The sequence below is a fragment of the Falco naumanni genome, chromosome 1, assembly GCF_017639655.2.
Source record: "Falco naumanni isolate bFalNau1 chromosome 1, bFalNau1.pat, whole genome shotgun sequence".
NCBI classification, from domain to species: Eukaryota; Metazoa; Chordata; class Aves; order Falconiformes; family Falconidae; genus Falco; species Falco naumanni.
In genome coordinates this window covers 77,727,444-77,746,309 of record NC_054054.1, presented here as the reverse complement: position 1 = coordinate 77,746,309, position 18,866 = coordinate 77,727,444, and the positions used below count along the sequence as shown (strand labels likewise).

Here is an 18,866-nt window from a genome sequence, read left to right as displayed (position 1 = left end):
CTAGAAAAAACACACTTTCTATATGGAATTATACATGGCCACTGATTGAATACTAGCTTGCAATTCAAGTTATGTTGTTCTGCAGTGTCAAAAACCACAAGGACACCCAGAGCAGAGCTGGTGTGGTTCAGGAATGGAAGTGCTGCAATCCGCAGCCTGAGTCACAGCCTTGGTGTTCCATACTGACATGTGAACATTTAGGGAGTAACATCTCTTTGACACTTGAAACTGTGACTTAGCAGAAAGAGGGAGAAATAAAGCATTCAGAAGATCTACAGGGAGACAGAAAATACGATGCACCATGCAAACAGTTGTTGATACGCAAAACATTCAATTGAGATGCCAGACTCTGCCTTGTATATCCTTTTGCATAGCTTGGTTTGTTTTTTGTTTTTTTGTCTGCTCCTGTTTTTTAGAGCACCTATCGAGTTAGATTTAATTTTGAATTCCCTTCTGGATAATTTGTAGTATTGAGGAGTAGTGAAATTTTCCAGATAATCTTTGCTTACAATAAACATCTGCACTGTTGTTCAGAAACTAGTTGCCAGAGACGGTGAACATCCTTTTATCCATGTTTATCACATCGTTATGTACTGTCGTCTTTGCCGTGTTGTTTGTGGAAATCAAAAGGTTGTTAGCAGAATCTACTACGTATCCTTATGCAGGTGTAAAATGGAAGCCTACAGGCAAACTCTCAATCTGACAGTGAGATTCTGGTCCCACTAAGATCCGTGGTAACTTTGCTATTGTCAATTGGTGCATGTATTCAGGTTTTTCACTTTATCGCTTACATTCATAATATACTGGAGGGGCTATTCTAGGTCTCTGCAGACATTTTGGCTGAATATTACTTTGAATGCTTTCATATAACCAGATTTGCACATTCCTGTTGTCCCTTTATGAGCAATGAGGTTCCTCCAAAGGACAATTTAGTACCTAAGTTTTAATTCCTCCTCTGAATTACCAGCTGGAGAAATGTGTCTTTTTTTGAAAGTCTTCCTAGCTTGTTTAACCACCTGTGTTTGGTATGAAATCGGGTGAAATGAATAGATTAATGCTTCCTTTTCTGTGATTTTTTACGTTTCTGCCACCTAAAATCTCCTAGACGTTTTTCCTGCAAGACACACACACACACACCCTCCAGACAGTCAATCTTATAGAAAGAAAGATGGAATTTAAGACTTGAAATGAGGAGCAGAAAGGGCTAATATTTTCATTTGTGATTTTCCCCCTGCTTATACCACTGGTAGATAATTCAGTGATTTCTGACCAATAGTGACAACTACTGCTTCCTTTAATTGTAGGTTAGTTGTACAAGCTGCTGATAAAGGAAACCCCAGACTTTCTGCCACAAGTATTGTGAGGATACAAGTGTTAGATGTTAATGACAATGCTCCAGTTCTCCAACCACTAGGTGAAGTGGAGGTCCTAGAAAGTAAGTGTGATAGTACAGCAATGTTATCTTAAAACTGGATTTGTCAGACGACAATGCTTTTGGTGATTTGTGTAACTAAGCACCTGCGGTAAAAAGGATAATGGATTGTATTAATACTGAAATATCAAAGTAAACTGTGATCTGCTTTTGTTTCAGAGGCATTTTTCTTAATCTTCAGACATTGTTTTTAAGAATAGTTTGGAACAAAACCATAGGCAATTCAGAAAGAAAAAAACAAACTCTGCAAAAATACATCTGTAATCTGTTCATTTTGGACTGCAGTGTCATATTCTTCAGATGTCTTCAATTTCTGCTTTTCTCCAATAAAAATACTTGGTGTTAAAACCAGCATTGCCAGAAATTAGACATTTTGAACTTCATGTGATGAAAGAATAATTTCTGTAAATTTGATTGAAGCATTAAAATGCTGTATAGCTTGATGCAGTTGAAGATCATGAAGAGGATGACCCAGGACCCTCCTGAGTTCTCATCCCAGCATACACCTGGCATGTTGTGTGACATTAGTTCAGCATTTGCAGACCTTGACTCTTAAGCCCAGCATCTGAAAATACATGTACTTGTGATGCATTAAGATACACAGCTGGAAATTTATGAAGATTTAGGTGCTGAAATTCCAGTACTCCTGTTAACAAAAAAAATCAAGGCTGTCTTTCTAGTGATATTTTTTAGCCTGTCTTATATTTAGCTCCCACTGGTAATGAGAGGTATGGGAATCATGGATGCCCAGCAGCTGTAAACTACTGGCTACTTATTTAGATTTTGTATTTTGTTTAAGAACACTTGCTTTAGGACACTGCACAGTGTTTTTGAGGCTTAATTCCCCAGGTGTGCAAATAGGAAATGTTTTGCTTTCTGTTGGCTCTAGGCTTTGTTAGGTGATTACTAATAGGTTCAGTTTGCAATCCCATGTGAATCTAGCACAATGCAAAAGCTCTCTGTATCCAGTTTCTCAATCTCATAGGGCTATACCTTGAGCTCTTAAGATTTTTGTGCTACGTAAGTTTAGCTGGAGGTCTCATTTCTCTCTAGTGGCCTCCTTTGGAAAAGCTTCAGAATTGCATTCATTCATTCTACACAGACATGGGGACTCTGATGCCTCAGTTAAATATTCTTGTGGAAGTCTGTGACAATACTCAATAAATGCTTGGGGAAAATAATGGAAATTCCCGTTCCTCCTAAAAAAACAGTTAAGGCTACACTGGATCTGGGAAGGTCTAAAGGAAACTGAAATTAAAACTGGGATAAAGCAGATGCATTTGAAGAAATCCACTACTGTCTCTGTAGCGTTTATGGACATTGCTTTTATTCTGAAACAGGAAGTCAAAATACACCAAAAACTGAGATTCAATATTGGAAAATTGGCAAAATCTTCAGAAATTATAACATCATATTTTAGCTATGACTTATTCTGAAAATTATTGTTTCAGGTGCCCTGCCTGGCTTTATAGTGACTCGAGTGTCAGCAAGTGATGCGGACTCCAGGCCAGCACTTCAGTTTGGTTTTATTTATGATAATAGTCCTGGAATGAAATTTGCCATCGATCAACACACTGGTGTAGTCACTGTGGTGGAACCATTAGATTTTGAAGAAACTGCTGTGCATAAGCTGAGAATTGTAGTTTCAGATTCTGTACATCAAACAGAAGCAGAACTCACCATCCTTGTTTTGGACGTTAATGATAACCCACCAGTGTTTACTCGGGATTCGTATCAGGTGGGAACATAGCAAATGGACAGCAAACATGTGATGTCTTTCCATATATGATGATAAATAGTAGGAGTGCTTGTTTCTGTTTGTCTTAAAAATGCATGTGAGCAGTGACAGGGAAGGTCTCTGCAAACTATGACTGAGCAGAAACAAAGCAGAGCTCTTCTGGTGAAACCCCAGCCCCTTTGTAGGAATTCTGCTAAAAAGGACTGAAGGAATTGTTCAGTTTTCATGTTTGTGATTCCTGACTTCAGGGGGAAAGTGGTGTGAATGCTAGCTGCGCTCCACACACCATGCATTCATCACTGGGCGTTACCAGATATAATCCAAACCGGTCTGAGGAGCAGGGTCCGGTGTTCAGAACTTCCTCCTCCTGAGACAACGGTGAACAAGTTGTATGTTTATTCTGGCCCTGTTACTATGGCGTGATTTTTTTTCATTTTCAGTTACACAGCACCACAGAGGTGCAGCAAATGCCCGTATGGTAGGTTATGCACATATAGTTTGTAATGTGTAACCCTGCCTTACAGCAGTGGCGGTCATAGAAGGAGGTAAGGTATACATGTTTGACCTCCCCAACATCCCCTGCTAGACTGAGGAGGACATACAGCTCAGCTATTGGGCTTCTGGACAAGCAATTGGACTGCTAGGCTGTTGTAGATGTAAGTTTTCCAACAGTATTTTGAAACAAAGCTGCTTTAGCAACTATGGACAACTACGGGCCACTAAGATGATCAAAGGTATTAGAGCACGTATAAAATAGACTAGACTATTTCAGTTGGAAGGGACAATTATTACTACATGTAATGTAGTAATAATTGTTGTAGTAATAAACAATGATTGTTGTAGTAATAAACAATGATTATCTAGTCCAACTGCCTGACCAATTCAGGGCTGACCAAAAGTTAAAGCATGTTGCTGAGGGCACTGTCCAAATGCCTCTTAAACACCAACAGGCCTGGGGCATCGACCACCTCCCTAGGAAGCCTGTTCCAGTGCTCAACCATCCTCTTGGTATAGGAGTGCTTCCTGGTGTCCAGTATAAACCTCCCCTGGTGCAGCTTTGAACCACTCTCACAAGTCACTGGATACCAGGGGGAAGAGCTCAGCACCTCCCCTCCCTACCTCCCCTCCTCAGGGAGCTGCAGAGAGCAACGAGGTCGCCCCTCAGACGCCTCCTCTCCCATCTAGACAAGCCCAAAGTCCTCAGCTGCTCCCCACGGGACATTCCTTCCAGCCCTTCCACCAGCTTTGTTGCTGGTGACATATTCTGGACACATTTGAAGACCTGAACATCCTTCTTAAATGTCAAGGCCCCGAACTGGACACAGTGTTCAAGGTCGGGCCGCACCAGTGCTGAATACAGCGGGATAATCCCCTCTGCTGACCAGCTGGTTATACTGGGATGCCCCCCAGGATGTGGGTTGCCCCCTTGGCTGTCCGGGCGTGCTGCTGACCCGTGCTGAGCCTGCTGCCAGCCAGCACCCCCAGATCTTTAAGAAAATCTGGAACGCTTCATGAATTTGCATGTCATCCTTGCACAGGGGCCGTGCTACTCTTCTCTGTATCATTCGGATTTTAGGATATGTGCTGCCAAAGTGAGCACAGTATCGTACAGGGCTCTCAAGGGGAGCCTGTTGAAAGGGGTTTGCTGTGACTTCATCAGCCCTCAGGCCGTGGGGCTTGGGCTGAGCATCAGCACCTGTCATGGCTTGGAGTTAAGGTTGGGGTGGGAGAGAGACAAAGCCTGGAGCTCCAGGTGAAGGTCGGCTGCATTAAGGCTGCCAATCTGTGTACCAAATACTGGCCCAGGTTGCCCAGAGAGGTTCTGGAGTCTCCAACCCTGAAGATACTAAAAACTTAACTATATCCATGGGCAGGTACCCTGCTCTAGGTGACCCAGCTCAGAGCCAGGACAAGGTGACCCCCAGAGGTGCCCACCAGCCTCCGCCGTTCTGCAATCCTGTGAGCTGAGCTGTCTGCTTGGGTTGGTGCTTTTTGTGTGTGGTGGATGTGCTCAGAGCCAAGAATATGAGGCACCACAGAAGACTTGGATTTAAAAATGCTTCATTTAAAAATCTTCAGTCAAGGTGTAAATCTAAACACTTGGCTGAGTAAAGGTGACATATCAACCTCTGAGCAGGTGCAGCAGTTTTAGGTAACTATGGGACAGACTGTAGATACCTGTGAAACATGCAGGTGCCTGAGTTGTCAGGATTTGTGAAAATTGGCCATTTACGAGTCTAAATTCTGGGATGGGGGGGAAATAAAAAAAGCACCACTAAAGCTCAAGTGATTTTTAGACTTTGCCTTAAGTTTTCCTCAACCCTCATATGTGTCTGATTTTGGAGAATAGTTTAGGCAAGTACTTGCTTGTGCAAGTGCTAGGATTTTTTTTTTTTGTAGATTGGAGCAGATGTTGCAGGCAGGGTTATTAACTGATGCAAACCAGCGTAGCTCTGTTGGCTATGCGAGCATAAACAAGTGAGCTTCTCTCTCCACAATCCTGATGTTTTATGTGTTGGTTGGACAGTAAGATGCACTGCTTCTTTTCAGTTGATGATATGTATAATTCTCTATTCATCATCCTGTGACTTTTACCCTTTTATTGTTCTTTCAAGTGTTTTCATATTTATACTTTTCAAATATAGTTTCATATATATGGCTATTACATGCGTATAATCTCTCTGTTAAAATGATTTAAACTAACAGTTGAAGTTACATCAAAGGTAGCTGCTGTATCATACTGTTAATTTGAAATTGGATTTATAAGGTGGAAGGAAACTTTGGTCACAAAAGTGCTGTGTCTGGACTTGAAATAATGGAAGCTCTTAAGAAGGGAAAGGACTTTCTTGGCTTCTTAGATCATATGAAGGAAGAAGGGAGCATTTTAAAAAACTAAATTCTAGCAATACTCCAGTGATGACTAAGTGCTCTGGTTGTGGAATTTTCTGGGTACATGTATTTATTTATTTTTTAATGATCAATCATACACTCCAGGCAGGGACTGCAGACTGTATTCCAGGTATGAAAATCAAGGTGTTTCTGAAAGCAGGGAGAAAATCCAATTTTAAGTGCAGTCCATTGTAGATATTCCTTCCGTTAGTTGGTGAAAAAAGGGATTCAGTGATTCTCTGAACTCATCATTATCATGAACTAGAACTAGACAGATTTTACTACCATTTGAAGTTTACTATAAATTTTGGCTGTATTGTGTGCATTGTTTTCAATATCTCAACTCTTTAGTTTTGTCCCAGAAGAAAATGAGTAGGTGAAACTTTTTTAATGCTGAAAACTGTGTTTGTTTTTTTCCACTAAGAGTAAATGAAGAAAATTGTGTGTTTAATTTTCAAAACCTTTTCTTAAGCTCTGTAAAAAATATAATTTTGCTTTCTATGTCAGGTGAGTTTGCCAGAGCTCATTTCTATGGATGCCACTGTTCTGACAGTCTCTGCTGTGGATAGGGATTCAGAGCATAATGGAATAATTTCCTACAAAATCCTCTCTTCTGCTGAGGGGTTTGCTATTGATCACAAGAATGGTGAGTCTGTAAGCACAATTTATTATTTCAGTTTTTTCGATGTAAATGGAAGAGTCCTGTTGCACTTCCTTACCTGTTGCCAGTGATCACTTGCGTTCTGGAAATCTTTGGTGGTCAAAGTCCACCATATGTTTTTGCTAAACTGCTTATTGATGAAGAACTGATCGCGTAAAAGCTAGAGTTCTCTGTTTGTTCCTGAACCATGCATGAGGCAGCTAGTCACAGCGTCCTGTAGGTGCTATTCTTCTGATGTAATTTGATAGGAAAGTTGCTGCATGTTTTGCATTGATTCGTAACATTTCAGCTGATGTATTAGATTTCACTCAATTTCAGTTCATAATTACTATTTTTCAGTACAAGTTGAAACTGTCATAATGGGGTTTGGGCAGTATGTTTTTAAGATTGCTTCTTTAGAAGACTTTAGGAGTTTTCTAAACTGAGAACATGGAAATACATGTGTATCTCCAAAATACATCATTTTCTTCAATAGTCAAAATATACACCAATTTAAATTTTTCTGGCCTAATGTTGTAACTCTCTGGGAGGTGGAAAATTGTGTCTCTCTCTTTTTGTATGCATTTATACAGAAGATTTTTTGGAATATCGGCTTTAGAGATTGCTAGATACTGCGAAAATGATGTGCAGCTATTCTATGAGAAAGTTCTTATTGCTTATTTGCAATAAGGTTTTTACATGAGATGAATTTTTGAATGTTTGTTGGGTGATGGCAACTATAAACACTATACAAATGTCTCGCCCAGTTAAAGCTGTTTTCTTTTTTACCCATTTGTTACTCTGTATTGACCAACCTGTCCTTATGTTTGACTAGTGGTTGTTTCCAACTGTGATCAGAAAATTGTCACACAGCATTGGTCTGTGGTGCTTAGCTACACACCGTGAAGAGCGAAGTAGAGGTAGATAGCTTATGAACATAGAGTTATTGAATGGTTTGGGTTAGGAGGGACCTTTCAAGGTCATTTAGTCCAACCACCATGTTTAGATAAGCAATTTCAATTAAACATGTTTACATAACTTATTGGCAATCCTATCTAAATAACAGGCAAGCCCATAATCCTGTTACTGGATTGAAAGCAAAACAGGAGAACTAATGACCTTCAGTAATGAACTTGCACAGTATAGCCACCTCTAATAAGGACCCTTTATTTCCTTAGCTTTGATTTGCCTTTTATTTTATGCAGTTTGCATGTTCAGCCTGTTACTAGGAAGAGAATTTTTTGCTGGTCTAAACACAGTATGTTTATTTGATACTGCATCATTGTGTGTAGGCCTTGGCTTTGCAGCATTAGCTATGATTTCTTAGAATCATAGAATAGTTTGGGTTGGAAGGGACCTTTAAAGGTCATCTAGTCCAACCCGCCTGCAATGATGAGGGACATCTTCAGTGAGATCGGGTTTCTCAGAGCCCCATACAACCTGATCTTGAATGTTTCCAAGGATGGGACATCTACCACCTTTCGGGCAACCTGTTCCAGTGTTTCATCACCCTCATTGTAAAAATGTTTTCCTTATATCTAATCTAATTCATAATTAAATTACATATAATCTAATCTACCTTCTTCTAGTTTAAAACTATTACCACTTGTCCTGTCACAACAGGCCTTACTAAAAAGCCTGTCCCCATCTTTCTTACAAAACCCCCTTTAAATATTGAAAGGCCACTTATAAGGTCTCTCCAAAGCCACCTCTTCTCCAGGCTGAGCAACCCCAACTCTCTCAGTGTTTCCTCGTAGGAGTGGTGTTCCGTCCTTCTGATCATTTTTGTGGCTCTCCTGGACCTACCTCAATGGGTCCATGTCTTGGTGGTGCTAAGGATTCCAGAACTGAATGCAGTATTCCAGGTTGGGGTCTCACCAAGAGGGCCAGAATTGCCTCCTTTGACCTGCTGCTTTTGATGCAGCCCAGGGTATGGTTGCCTTCTGGGCTGTAAGCACACATTGTTGCCTCATGTCCAGTTTTTCACCCACCAGTACCCCTGAATCCTTTTCTGCAGGGCTGCTCTCAATCCCTTCATTCACCAGCCTCTATTGATACCAGGGGTTGCCTTGCCCCAGGTGTAGTCCCAGGTGTAGGGCCTTGCACTTGGCCTTGTTGAACCTGATAAGGTTGACATGGGCCCACTTCTCAAGCTTGTCCAGGTCCCTCTGAATGGCATCCTGTCCCTCAGGTATGTCAGCTGCACTGCTCAGCTTTGTGGTGTTGGCAAATTTGCTGAGGGTTCACTTGATCCCACTGTCTACATCAGTGATCAAGATATTAAACAGTGCTGGTCCCAATACGGACCCCTGAGGAACACCACTCCGGCCTGATCTCCATCCAGACGCTGAGCCATTGACCCACTACTCTGGATGCGAGAGTTACTTGGGAGGGTGCAGTCTTTACAGCTGAGTCATTTTCAAATATAACTGGTTAGATTCAGCTTTCGGAATCACGTTTACTTGTCTTAATGAGTGTGAAGTGTGGCCTTTAGTTAATTCTGTTTTACTTTCAGGTTCGGTGTTCGCTACGGGACCAGTGACACAGCTGGAAAAGGTGTCCTTTATTCATCTCCTGATAGAAGCCACGGATGGTGGCAGTCCCACTCTGAGCGCAGTTACCACCCTAGAGGTGCACATAGAAGATGTAAATAACTATGCCCCTCAGTTCACGAGGGTTCTGTACAATCTCACAGTGAGTGAGGATGCCTCAATTGGAGAAAGCATCCTCACATTTTCAGCCATTGACTATGACTGGACACGTGAAAACACGTATGTTGAATACTCCATTATTGATGGCAATGCTGAGAATTTATTCTCCATGGAAACAAGTGTCATGGAGTCAGAAACATCCTACAAACTTGTTGGTGGTCTTGTTTTGAGCAACGTTCTTGACAGGGAAGTGGCGGCTTCTCACCGTTTGGTCCTCCTTGCCTCTGATCGTGGAATACCCTCCTTGAATTCAACTGCTACTGTGCTAATAACTGTGCTGGATGTTAATGATAATCCTCCAGTATTTAGCAGCCTGGAGTACCATGTTCATGTCAAAGAAAGCATCCCTGTCGGTAGTCATGTTACTGAAGTTTCAGCAAATGACTGCGATGCAGGCACTAACGCTGAGATCACTTATGCTATCATCTCTGGAAATGACAAGGGACATTTTCGCCTGGATGGGAAAACGGGATCAGTGGATTTAATGAAAATGCTGGATTATGAGGATACCATGAAATTCACTTTGATCATCCAAGCCACAGATGGAGGAACTGATGTAAAAAATGTGGCTTTTTCTGTTGTTCTTGTTAGCGTCCTAGATGACAACGATTATGCCCCACTGTTTTTGTTTCCCAGCCTGAGCTGCATTGTCAGTGAAAATCTGCCTACCTTTTCTTCTGTGTGTGCTGTTAATGCACTGGATTTTGATAAAGGCTCCTATGGACACCTTACCTACTCCATCCAGTCTTCGTGTTTGGCTCATCGTGAAGCTCCTAGAGACCATGACATGTTCTTCATTGATCCTTTGACAGGAGATATTCATACAAAGCAAATGTTTGACTATGAAAGTCAGAATAGGTACTGTCTCATAATTCAAGCAAAAGATAAAGGTGACTCACTGGCTACCGTTACGGTTCAGGTAGATATCGAGGGGAGAGATGAATTTGACCCAGTGTTTACACAAGATCAATATTTCTTTAATCTCCCTGAGAAGAATGAAGCAGGCCAGTTGCTTGGCAGAGTGACAGCATCAGACAGCGATGGTGGACTGGATGGAATTGTTCATTACTCCCTGCTAAAAACTTCTCCGTTCTTTTCTGTGAATCAAACCAGTGGTAATATTTATTTGACTCAGACTGTTCACAGAAAGAAGAACGGCAGCAGAAGGAATGACACACTGGAATTGTTGGTAAGAGCTCATAGCCCCAAAATTGAGTCGAAGTTCACAGTATGCACCGTTCTGGTAAATGTTTCCAGTTCTCCTGAGAGTTATCCTGTAGCGTCAGCATACAGCCTGACCATTAGTGTTTTGGTCTCCTTGACAGTGTTCCTACTGCTTGCAGTCAGTCTTACTGCGCTTATTCTGAGACATAACCAGAAAGATCCGATGCACTCTTGTGTGAAAAAAGCCGCAGTATCCTCCTCAGCTACTGATGTGAATTCAGCCAGCGAAGGTAAGGACTGCCAGCAAATCCAAAGCACTGAGAGCAGTAGGCTTCCCATGGGTGCCATAGCAGAATGGCTGAGCCTAGCAGGAATCGGAGAGGGGAAGGATGATGGTGTCCCCTGCAGGCATTCAGATTCCAGTGGCCATGGTTCTGCTGAAAGAGAAACTGCAGAGGACGAGGAAATCAAAAGGATCAATGAGCATCCTTGCAGAAAGAGCACTGGCTTGGCGCTGAGCGAGCGTGGCTCACAGGTGCCAGATTCGGGGATCCCAAGGGAGTCTGATCAGCTCTCCTGTCAGTCTGGAGAAATGGATGTTGTGCCTCCCACGCAGATCATGGAGAGCATGCGGGCCATTAAAGGACAAGGCACAAAAGAAGCCTGCGACACAGTCTATGCGCATAAAATGTTGTCTCAAACACTTAAGATTGGAATAAAGGAGAAAGACATAATGACAGACCTCACAAGAGAATATGTCTTGACGTCAGGTAGGCAGGACTCTGTGTATGATTCATTTGCAGCGCTTGGAACCTCTGATGAGGATCTCGGAGGCGATTTTAACTGGGATTATGTGCTCAGCTGGGAGCCCAGATTTCAACCTCTTGCCTCAGTGTTTAATGATATTGCAAAACTGGAAGATGAAAATGTACACATTCATAGCTTCCCTAAGGAGAAGAAATCTCTTGCTTTCCCTCCTCCCTTGATAACATCAGTAGCTCAGCCTGGCATAAGGACAGTGCCACCACGTATGCCAGATATAATAACTGGGCAAGCATTTAAAAAATATCCTCGTTCTCCCGTTACCCATAATCTTGTATACCCTCCACCAACCATGACCCCCAGTTTTTCTCCTTCTCTCTCTTTACTTACCATGCAGACACCTACTGCTTCTCCAGTAATATCTGATGGGAAAATGATAGGAACATGTGTTATTGATCCAAGCCGTGAACTTGCCGCAGAGGAAGAAATTCAGGTCTAGGTTATTAATTGACGTTAGTTCATGGTAAAAAATGTGTCTTAAAATGTATTTTGTTATTGTTTAACAAGCAAAATATGACTGTCAGAGCTATATCATCAGTATTCTTTTTGTTTTCAGGAGCTGGAAAAGTTAAAATAGAAACTAGCCAGAAACTATCCATCTTGTTCTTCTCAGAATACACTGTGAGGCCATGAGGCTTCTCTTTCAGCTCCCAACAGCTGTGGTTTCCAATGCAAATCACGCAGCCAGGTGCCTGATAACCAACTTGACCAACTTTACTGTTTTCCTCATAAAATATGTCAATGACAAATAAATGGTAGTAGTTCTTCACTGTGGAAAAGCTTTATTAGCACGCTGGTGGGTTCTGACTTCTGTGGTGGTATTAGAAGAGGGGACTAGAGGGATGTGTAAGTACGGTGGGTTTTGGAGGGGCAAAGAATAAAGCAATAATTCCTATTGAGCTCTTTCTCAAGTGTTGGCCCAGACTTCCCACATCTCAGCCTCTGGGTCCCAACAACCTGTTGGGCCTGATGCAGTTTCATCATCTGCCGTGGCTCCCCAGTGGGCTTTATTTATCTTCATGCTGTGGAATTCCACTTAGCAGTTCCTGCGCACCTTTTGTTTACCTGCTGAAGTAAAGCCAGCGAGTCACAATTATCTGAATAATAACAGATCACCCTTGGAAAACAGAATAACCAGTGGTAAGATAAAAGCAACCATCTACTTTATTACCAGATCTAAAATAGATACCTGTTGTTTTTCTGTCCTATTACAGAATAGGTCCCCAGGCATCTGTAGGAACAGGCAGTGTTACGGTTCTGAAGGGCTTGTATGCCTGCAACCTGTTTTTTAGTCCTGTACTGGGTGTATCTCTGCAAGACCAGATAATCTAGCCTTGTTTGTTGTATGTATCATACATATGGCATTTTGTGTATGTATGCGTATTCAGACACATGCACGTGCCTATACTGTTGTGTATGCTTGTATATTGTATCAGATCAATAAAATACACAGAAAATACATCTAGAGTAACTCTGGTTTCTCTTCAGTGTATATTTAAAAGTCTTTTGCATCAGCTGTGTTACAGTTGGGCTATAGGGAAGGGTCTAATTGGTGCCTGGGACTCTGTTACAAGTTGGATGTGTACAGAGGTATATATTGTACAGGTTGTAACAGGCGGAGGAAAAGCATACAGTGCAGTTAGACTACGTGATCTTGTGGGATGAGCACCATGTGTGCAGTGGCTTTTGTCGTTTCCTTGGTCATACGTGTCAAGGTTTGCATCCTGTGGGCTCATAACCTGTCTTTAAATAAGATCCTGTTTCTAAGGCTACACCTGCATTGTACTGTCATGCAAGGGCATCCGTGCTGCTCTGCAAGGGTACTTCTTTTAAAGTCGGCGTTTGTTCTTTCTACTGCCATGGAGTATGAAACAAGATGTAGCTTAGAAATTCATTGGGATAGACAAACGTTACTAAGAAAGGAGACAGGATGGTAAGTTTTATAGTCAGGCAAAAACCTGTGCCAGGAAGAGCAAAGCAATGCAGAAGATTCATTCCCAGTTCATAATGAACATGGAGTATCACTTCAAGGCCATTATTTCAGAACTGATACTATTTTCACCTGTTAACATGCTGTCTAATGCCTATTTGGTTTGGACTTGTATGTCTTAACTTGTAAAGTAATTTCTAATAGAATGAAAGGTGTTCTTTGTGGTGGTCAGTTCTGTGCGGTTATAGTTTCAGGAGGCACGCATGGCACACAGAACTACCTTTTCTATATAGTCAAGAACTTAGCTAATCTGGTTTTAGTTTCAGGTGGTAATGGTCAAGTGGCAGCTATAGCTCCGAGGAGTAATGAGCACGTGCTTTTCTGATAGGGATCATCTTTGATGGGTGAGTGGTGGAAGAATAATATGTACAGTGAAACTGTGTTTGATCTTTCATGCTCATGGATACAAAGTGGTAGCTAGGGCCTCGTTTCATCTGTAGAGTCTAGACTGATGGTTAAGTAGCTTTTCATTTACTAATATTTCTGTTGCCAATGGAAAACTATTAGCATTAGAAAGCATTCAGTCATCATATTTAGCACACGATTTGGCCATCACCATTGCTAATGTGTGCCCACTTCCTATAGTTCTGCTTGTAAGGTGAGAAACCCCTGTTTCTTTGTACCCTTTTTGCTCCTTAAAATGCAGCTTCTTTTAGATGCCTTTCTGAAAAGATGAAATATGATTTGCATCCTGTTTATTAAATGTGTGATACAACCAATGCATACTTTGTGCTCCTCATAAGTGTTATAGCAATCTTTTCCTTGCCTCTTATGTATTTGTTCATTCTGTATCAAAGGGGAAACAACGCTTAGCTGATAGGTTGTTGTTTCATATATAATCAAGCTTAAAAATGTGACCATTGAAGCAAGTGTCTGCAATAAATCATGTGTAGTTCTTTTAACCTTTCTGTTTTTTTCCCCTAAGTAAACAGTATAACTTCTATAATTTACCATGAGTTTAATATTAGGTTGCCTCGAGGAGGCTGTGTTACTTTGCAATTCTGCACACCAGTTTTAGCACTTTGGAGAAGGTACAGAACTTGTTAGTGGAAAATCATATTAAGCTCAAAATGCATAAGCTATAAAATAAAAGACAGTTGTCTGTTCTGGAATTTTGGCTGCCTGCCTTCTGGATTTGCTTGTTGGCAGCCTTCAAAACACTGGTGTAAATCACTACCAAATGGATATCTAAATTCCATCTACCAGTAGTAATCATTAAATTGACGTTCAAACAGATTCCTGTGCAAAGAAGAAAAACCTTCATATTTTTAGGGAATCCATCATTTACAGATTATAAAAATATATATACCGATTTTCTAAAGTGATACTAAAAACACTAGTTACCTACACATGTCCATATTTAGTTTGTATTTTATCCTCAGCTGAAGACAGGAATTGTTCCTAAAGCACTTCTAGCTAAAACCAGTTCTGATAAAAATGAACCCTTGTTGCTAAGTCAATTACACTGCCAATTCCTACTATTGTTTACATTTGCTTGCCATCAATTCTCTGTGCTGTATGTCACTTGTTTTCTTTAACTGACATGTAGCTTCCTGAAGAGCTATGTTTAAATCTTCTCTTTGGGAGACCTAGAAGCCAAAAAATGCTGCACTGATAAAAATTGTTACTAGAGCATCAGCTAGTACTAGACTGAAAATTGTGCCCATATGGCTTTATACTTCTACAGCTCATGGCAATCCAGTTGGCCATCGTAGGTGTGTGGGGCCATTGGGATTAGATCTCCTCCCAGTGTGTGCTGACTACGGTGCTCCTTGAAAACCGGTCCTCTGCGGGGGAAGGACACAGAGGAATCCTTGCAGGAAGGGAGCTGGTACTGGTTGGCTGAGAACGGAGAGTGGTGTTCTCTAAAGTCCTGTAAAAACACTAATTGGAATAGGAGGCAGTTGCGACTTTGTAATTGAATATACTGTGGTGGGAGGTTTATATTTAGAATTTGGCTTACTTTGCAAGTGAAATGGCTTTGCAGCTTCTTGCTCTTAGTATCTGGCACAACTGAACCAACTCGCTATGGCAGTACATGGCGTAGTTCCCTGTAGGTGATCTGGTTAGAATGACTAAGGTGTTGCAGAATCAAATTGAGTATACTTCTGGGCGTTGCATAGCTGCTAGCTCTGCTAGCTGTTTGCTAGCACGTATACAAAGTTTAATGTATATTCAATTTGTGTATGGATTTGGATGTCCAGATCTCATTAAAAAGAGCTGCAGTCTGGCATCCAAATCCTCTTGGTGGCTTTGAAAATTCCACCATAAATACATACAACTTTTTAAAAACGTTGGAAAAAATGTGGATGTCTAAGCAAAAGAAAAGGGGCCTTATAGAAAGGAAAAGTCTAAAACTTTCTGGTTTAGACTTGCACTTTACATTGCTGCTAGGGCTATTTGTCATAAAACGTCAGATGCTTTTCTTCTAAAATTCGTAAAACATAATAGAAGAGCATCTGTAAGGAATACAGAGAGGCATCGGGGTAGGCTAGAATTGCAGAATGGTTCTGTTTCTTGACACGTGAGTTACTTGAGCAATATAGGAAATAACAGATCCTTTAGCTGATGATAGTCACAAAAATAAAAATTGCTGCCCCTTACTGTATCAATGTTTGACTGACCTAAACAAGCCCGGTACTGGATGAAGCATTAGATGCCAAACCCAGTGCCTGAAGATGCAGATGTAATGGTAAAAGACTGAAGTGATCCACCATGGTATTCAAAACATCAGCTGAAAATTTCATTCCAGTTAGAAAACTCAAATTTCTTGAATATCATGTTAAAAAAAAAAGGAATGCTGCACTACAAACTACACTTAAAACTGTCAGCCATATCCATATCACCTTGTCCACTTAAAAATAATCTTATGTTTAACAGGTTTTTTTTGAAGCTTAAGAGTATTTAACACAATCCTAATGCAATCGCCTTCCCTAAAATTGTATGTAAATTGCCTGTGAAAGGCTCTCTGAGAACTCAGAGCATGGAAGTTGAGCTGTTTATTGTGAGAGCTGGTCGGCCAACAGTAGCTGGTATGTAAAGGTGACACGTGAGAACGGATGGAGCTAGATGATGCCTGCTCACTAGCCCAGCCTGAAGGAATACCTTGATGTTACTTATATATGCCTGCAGCATTTCACTGAAAACTTTCAAATGGGAAATTCCAAAGAGTTTCTAAAATGATGTTACTGGTGCCATAAGCAAAATAAATGAGTAGCAAGTCAAGCTTGCTTGCATTGACCTCGGAAATTCCTGTCTCGAGCCTCATCTAGCTGGGTGTAGACTCATTTCCAGCATGTCCCTTTTAACAAACTGTAGGGTTCATTTAATTTCAAAAGGTTTGAAAATACTGGGTTCTGATCCAACACCCCAAGACTTCTTCCACTGATTTCAGTGGGACTTGAATAAAAGAATGCACCTGGAAGAAATGGACAACATGTGTGCCTCCCTGGTACCGTAACAAGAGTCACTGGCAGAAGAGAACGCGCTCCCTGGTGTGCAGGGCTGTAAACCCACAGGAAGAGCATTAAAAGAAGGGAATTCAAGAGCCTGGAAAAGAGAGTCGAACCAGCATGGGGCAAGGGGGGAAGGCGGGCGGGATTTGGAGGGGAGGTTCCTCTATGCTTCATGGTGATTGATGCAAGCCTTGCTTTATATGCTTATTTTGGAGTGACTTTTAGAGAAGTCTTGAGAAGGTCTGTAATGGAAAGGTCGCTTACTGTTTCCTTGTTCTATTTTTATGTAAACTACAGTGTGCTGCCTGATTTCCTCCTGCTTTTACTGAACGCGCAGAATAATCACGCCTTCAGACAGGGACTTTTCTACTTGGCTTCATCCTGTAAGCACTTCACCTGAGGTCAAGTGGTGGGTAGAATTAGTCTTCAAAATTATCCTGATAACTGTTAACATTAAGGTAGGCAGGAAGGGTTTGGGATTTCTTCAGTGGGTTGTTGGGTTTATTTGACTTGTTTGGGGTTTGGGAGTTTTTGTGGGGTTTTTGAGAGGTACATGTGGTTTTTCAACTTTAAGCTGAGCTCCACGGTCATATAGCTTTTGCACTTTGAATCTTGGCTTCTGTCACACTAATGGAGCATCTTGTGCTATCAGCTGATCACACATTCGCTAGGTAGAGACTGATAAGTTTCAGCAACCTACTCTGTTCTCTGGCAGCAGAATTGCAGAAAACTATATATAGCTTAGTTTCTGAATATCATACGCTATGCTTGAACTCACTCACTTTTCCTCTAGCTTTTTTTCTATATCTACCTAAAATGTTCCATTGCCCACCATTTCCATCCCTCGTATGTTTCTTGTAACTTCGTTTTAATAACTGAAAACTGAGGATTCTGATTCCTAAGTAGTTAAGGTGTGAAGCCAAGATGTGAATGCTTCCTATCAAAAGAATGTGGTATGTTCCATCATTATAATTAGAGATAAATGAATGTTTAGTAACACAAACCTCTTACCAACAGTTTCTGGATGGGGTTTAATGAGGTATTTTGTGACTTAAATCGAGTTAAGTAGTGATGTTTATACCATAGAAACAAAAAGCAACAAGGAAATTTGATTACTGCAAATAGTGTAAAGATAAAATTACGAGGCAAGGAGGACATCTTGATAATTAAATTTTAAAACATGAGACTAAGTAAAAGGCATATGCAGTTCATCTGCCTGCTTGGGACATCAGCTGTCAAGGAAGATCTTGTGATGCTCAAGACTGCTAGGTAGTGCTTTGGGGAGTGTGCAGCTGCTAGTCTATTGCTACAGCTTGTTTTGTAGCAATGATAATGCTCACGTATACAAACAAAAGTGCCTGGTATTGTGTCCCGTGGCAGAATCAGTGATGCTTGTGGCAATAGTGGGGACTAGTAGAACGCCATTGAACCTGTCACCTGCTGATCTGCTTAATTTACAAAAAAAACTGCTTCAAAGAAATAATAAAAAAGGACAGATTTGAAGGTATTGTTCCTGAGAGAGAAATTAATTATGAACAATGTGAGCAAAATCCTTCCAGTGACTGCTGATTACATGCTTCTGAAATGTGTGTACATTTATCTGCTGCGTCTGTCTCCTGAGCAGAGGTGTTGTGAGTCTCAGCAATGAACAAAGAGGGTGATATGTGGAAATCCATGACAGAGAAAAGAAGATGAGACAAACTGCAGTTGAAAGGAAAAGCAGAGATGCATACAGGCATGGAGCAGATCTGCTAGTGAGGACTCTTGTTGAGCAGAACTGAGTGCCTGCCAGCTCAGCTGGTCCAGAAGACAGTGTTGTGCTGCCTGCCAGGGACAGAATTACACGTTGAAGATCTGACACCAAGAAATAATCTCTAAGAAACAAATTTTTTTCCTTTTCTCACCTATGGTCTCACAAAAAAAAAAGAAACTGTCACTTGGAATCAATCAAGGATAGTGATGAGAAGTTGAGGCTTCAAGACCTTGCACCCTAGATGACCTTCAGCAGAGTTCTGCCAGTCTGTC

General features: G+C 41.3%; 1 protein-coding gene and 1 non-coding gene across 2 annotated transcripts in view; one reads left to right on the top strand and one right to left on the bottom strand.

The window, feature by feature from the left end:
• The window catches only part of DCHS2 (dachsous cadherin-related 2), a 72,778-nt gene extending 59,942 nt beyond the window's left edge, over nucleotides 1-12,836 (top strand). The window contains exons 17-20 of the mRNA XM_040614358.1: nucleotides 1,305-1,435; nucleotides 2,884-3,170; nucleotides 6,567-6,705; nucleotides 9,215-12,836. Coding sequence (XP_040470292.1) covers nucleotides 1,305-1,435; nucleotides 2,884-3,170; nucleotides 6,567-6,705; nucleotides 9,215-11,835 — 3,178 coding nt within the window. The 3' untranslated portion in view covers nucleotides 11,836-12,836. The remainder of the gene's footprint in view (nucleotides 1-1,304; nucleotides 1,436-2,883; nucleotides 3,171-6,566; nucleotides 6,706-9,214) is intronic.
• LOC121082787 lies at nucleotides 4,664-4,770 on the bottom strand. Its single transcript, XR_005826117.1, has one exon. It is a non-coding gene; the product is annotated as a U6 spliceosomal RNA (small nuclear RNA).
• Nucleotides 12,837-18,866: the final 6,030 nt, after the last annotated feature.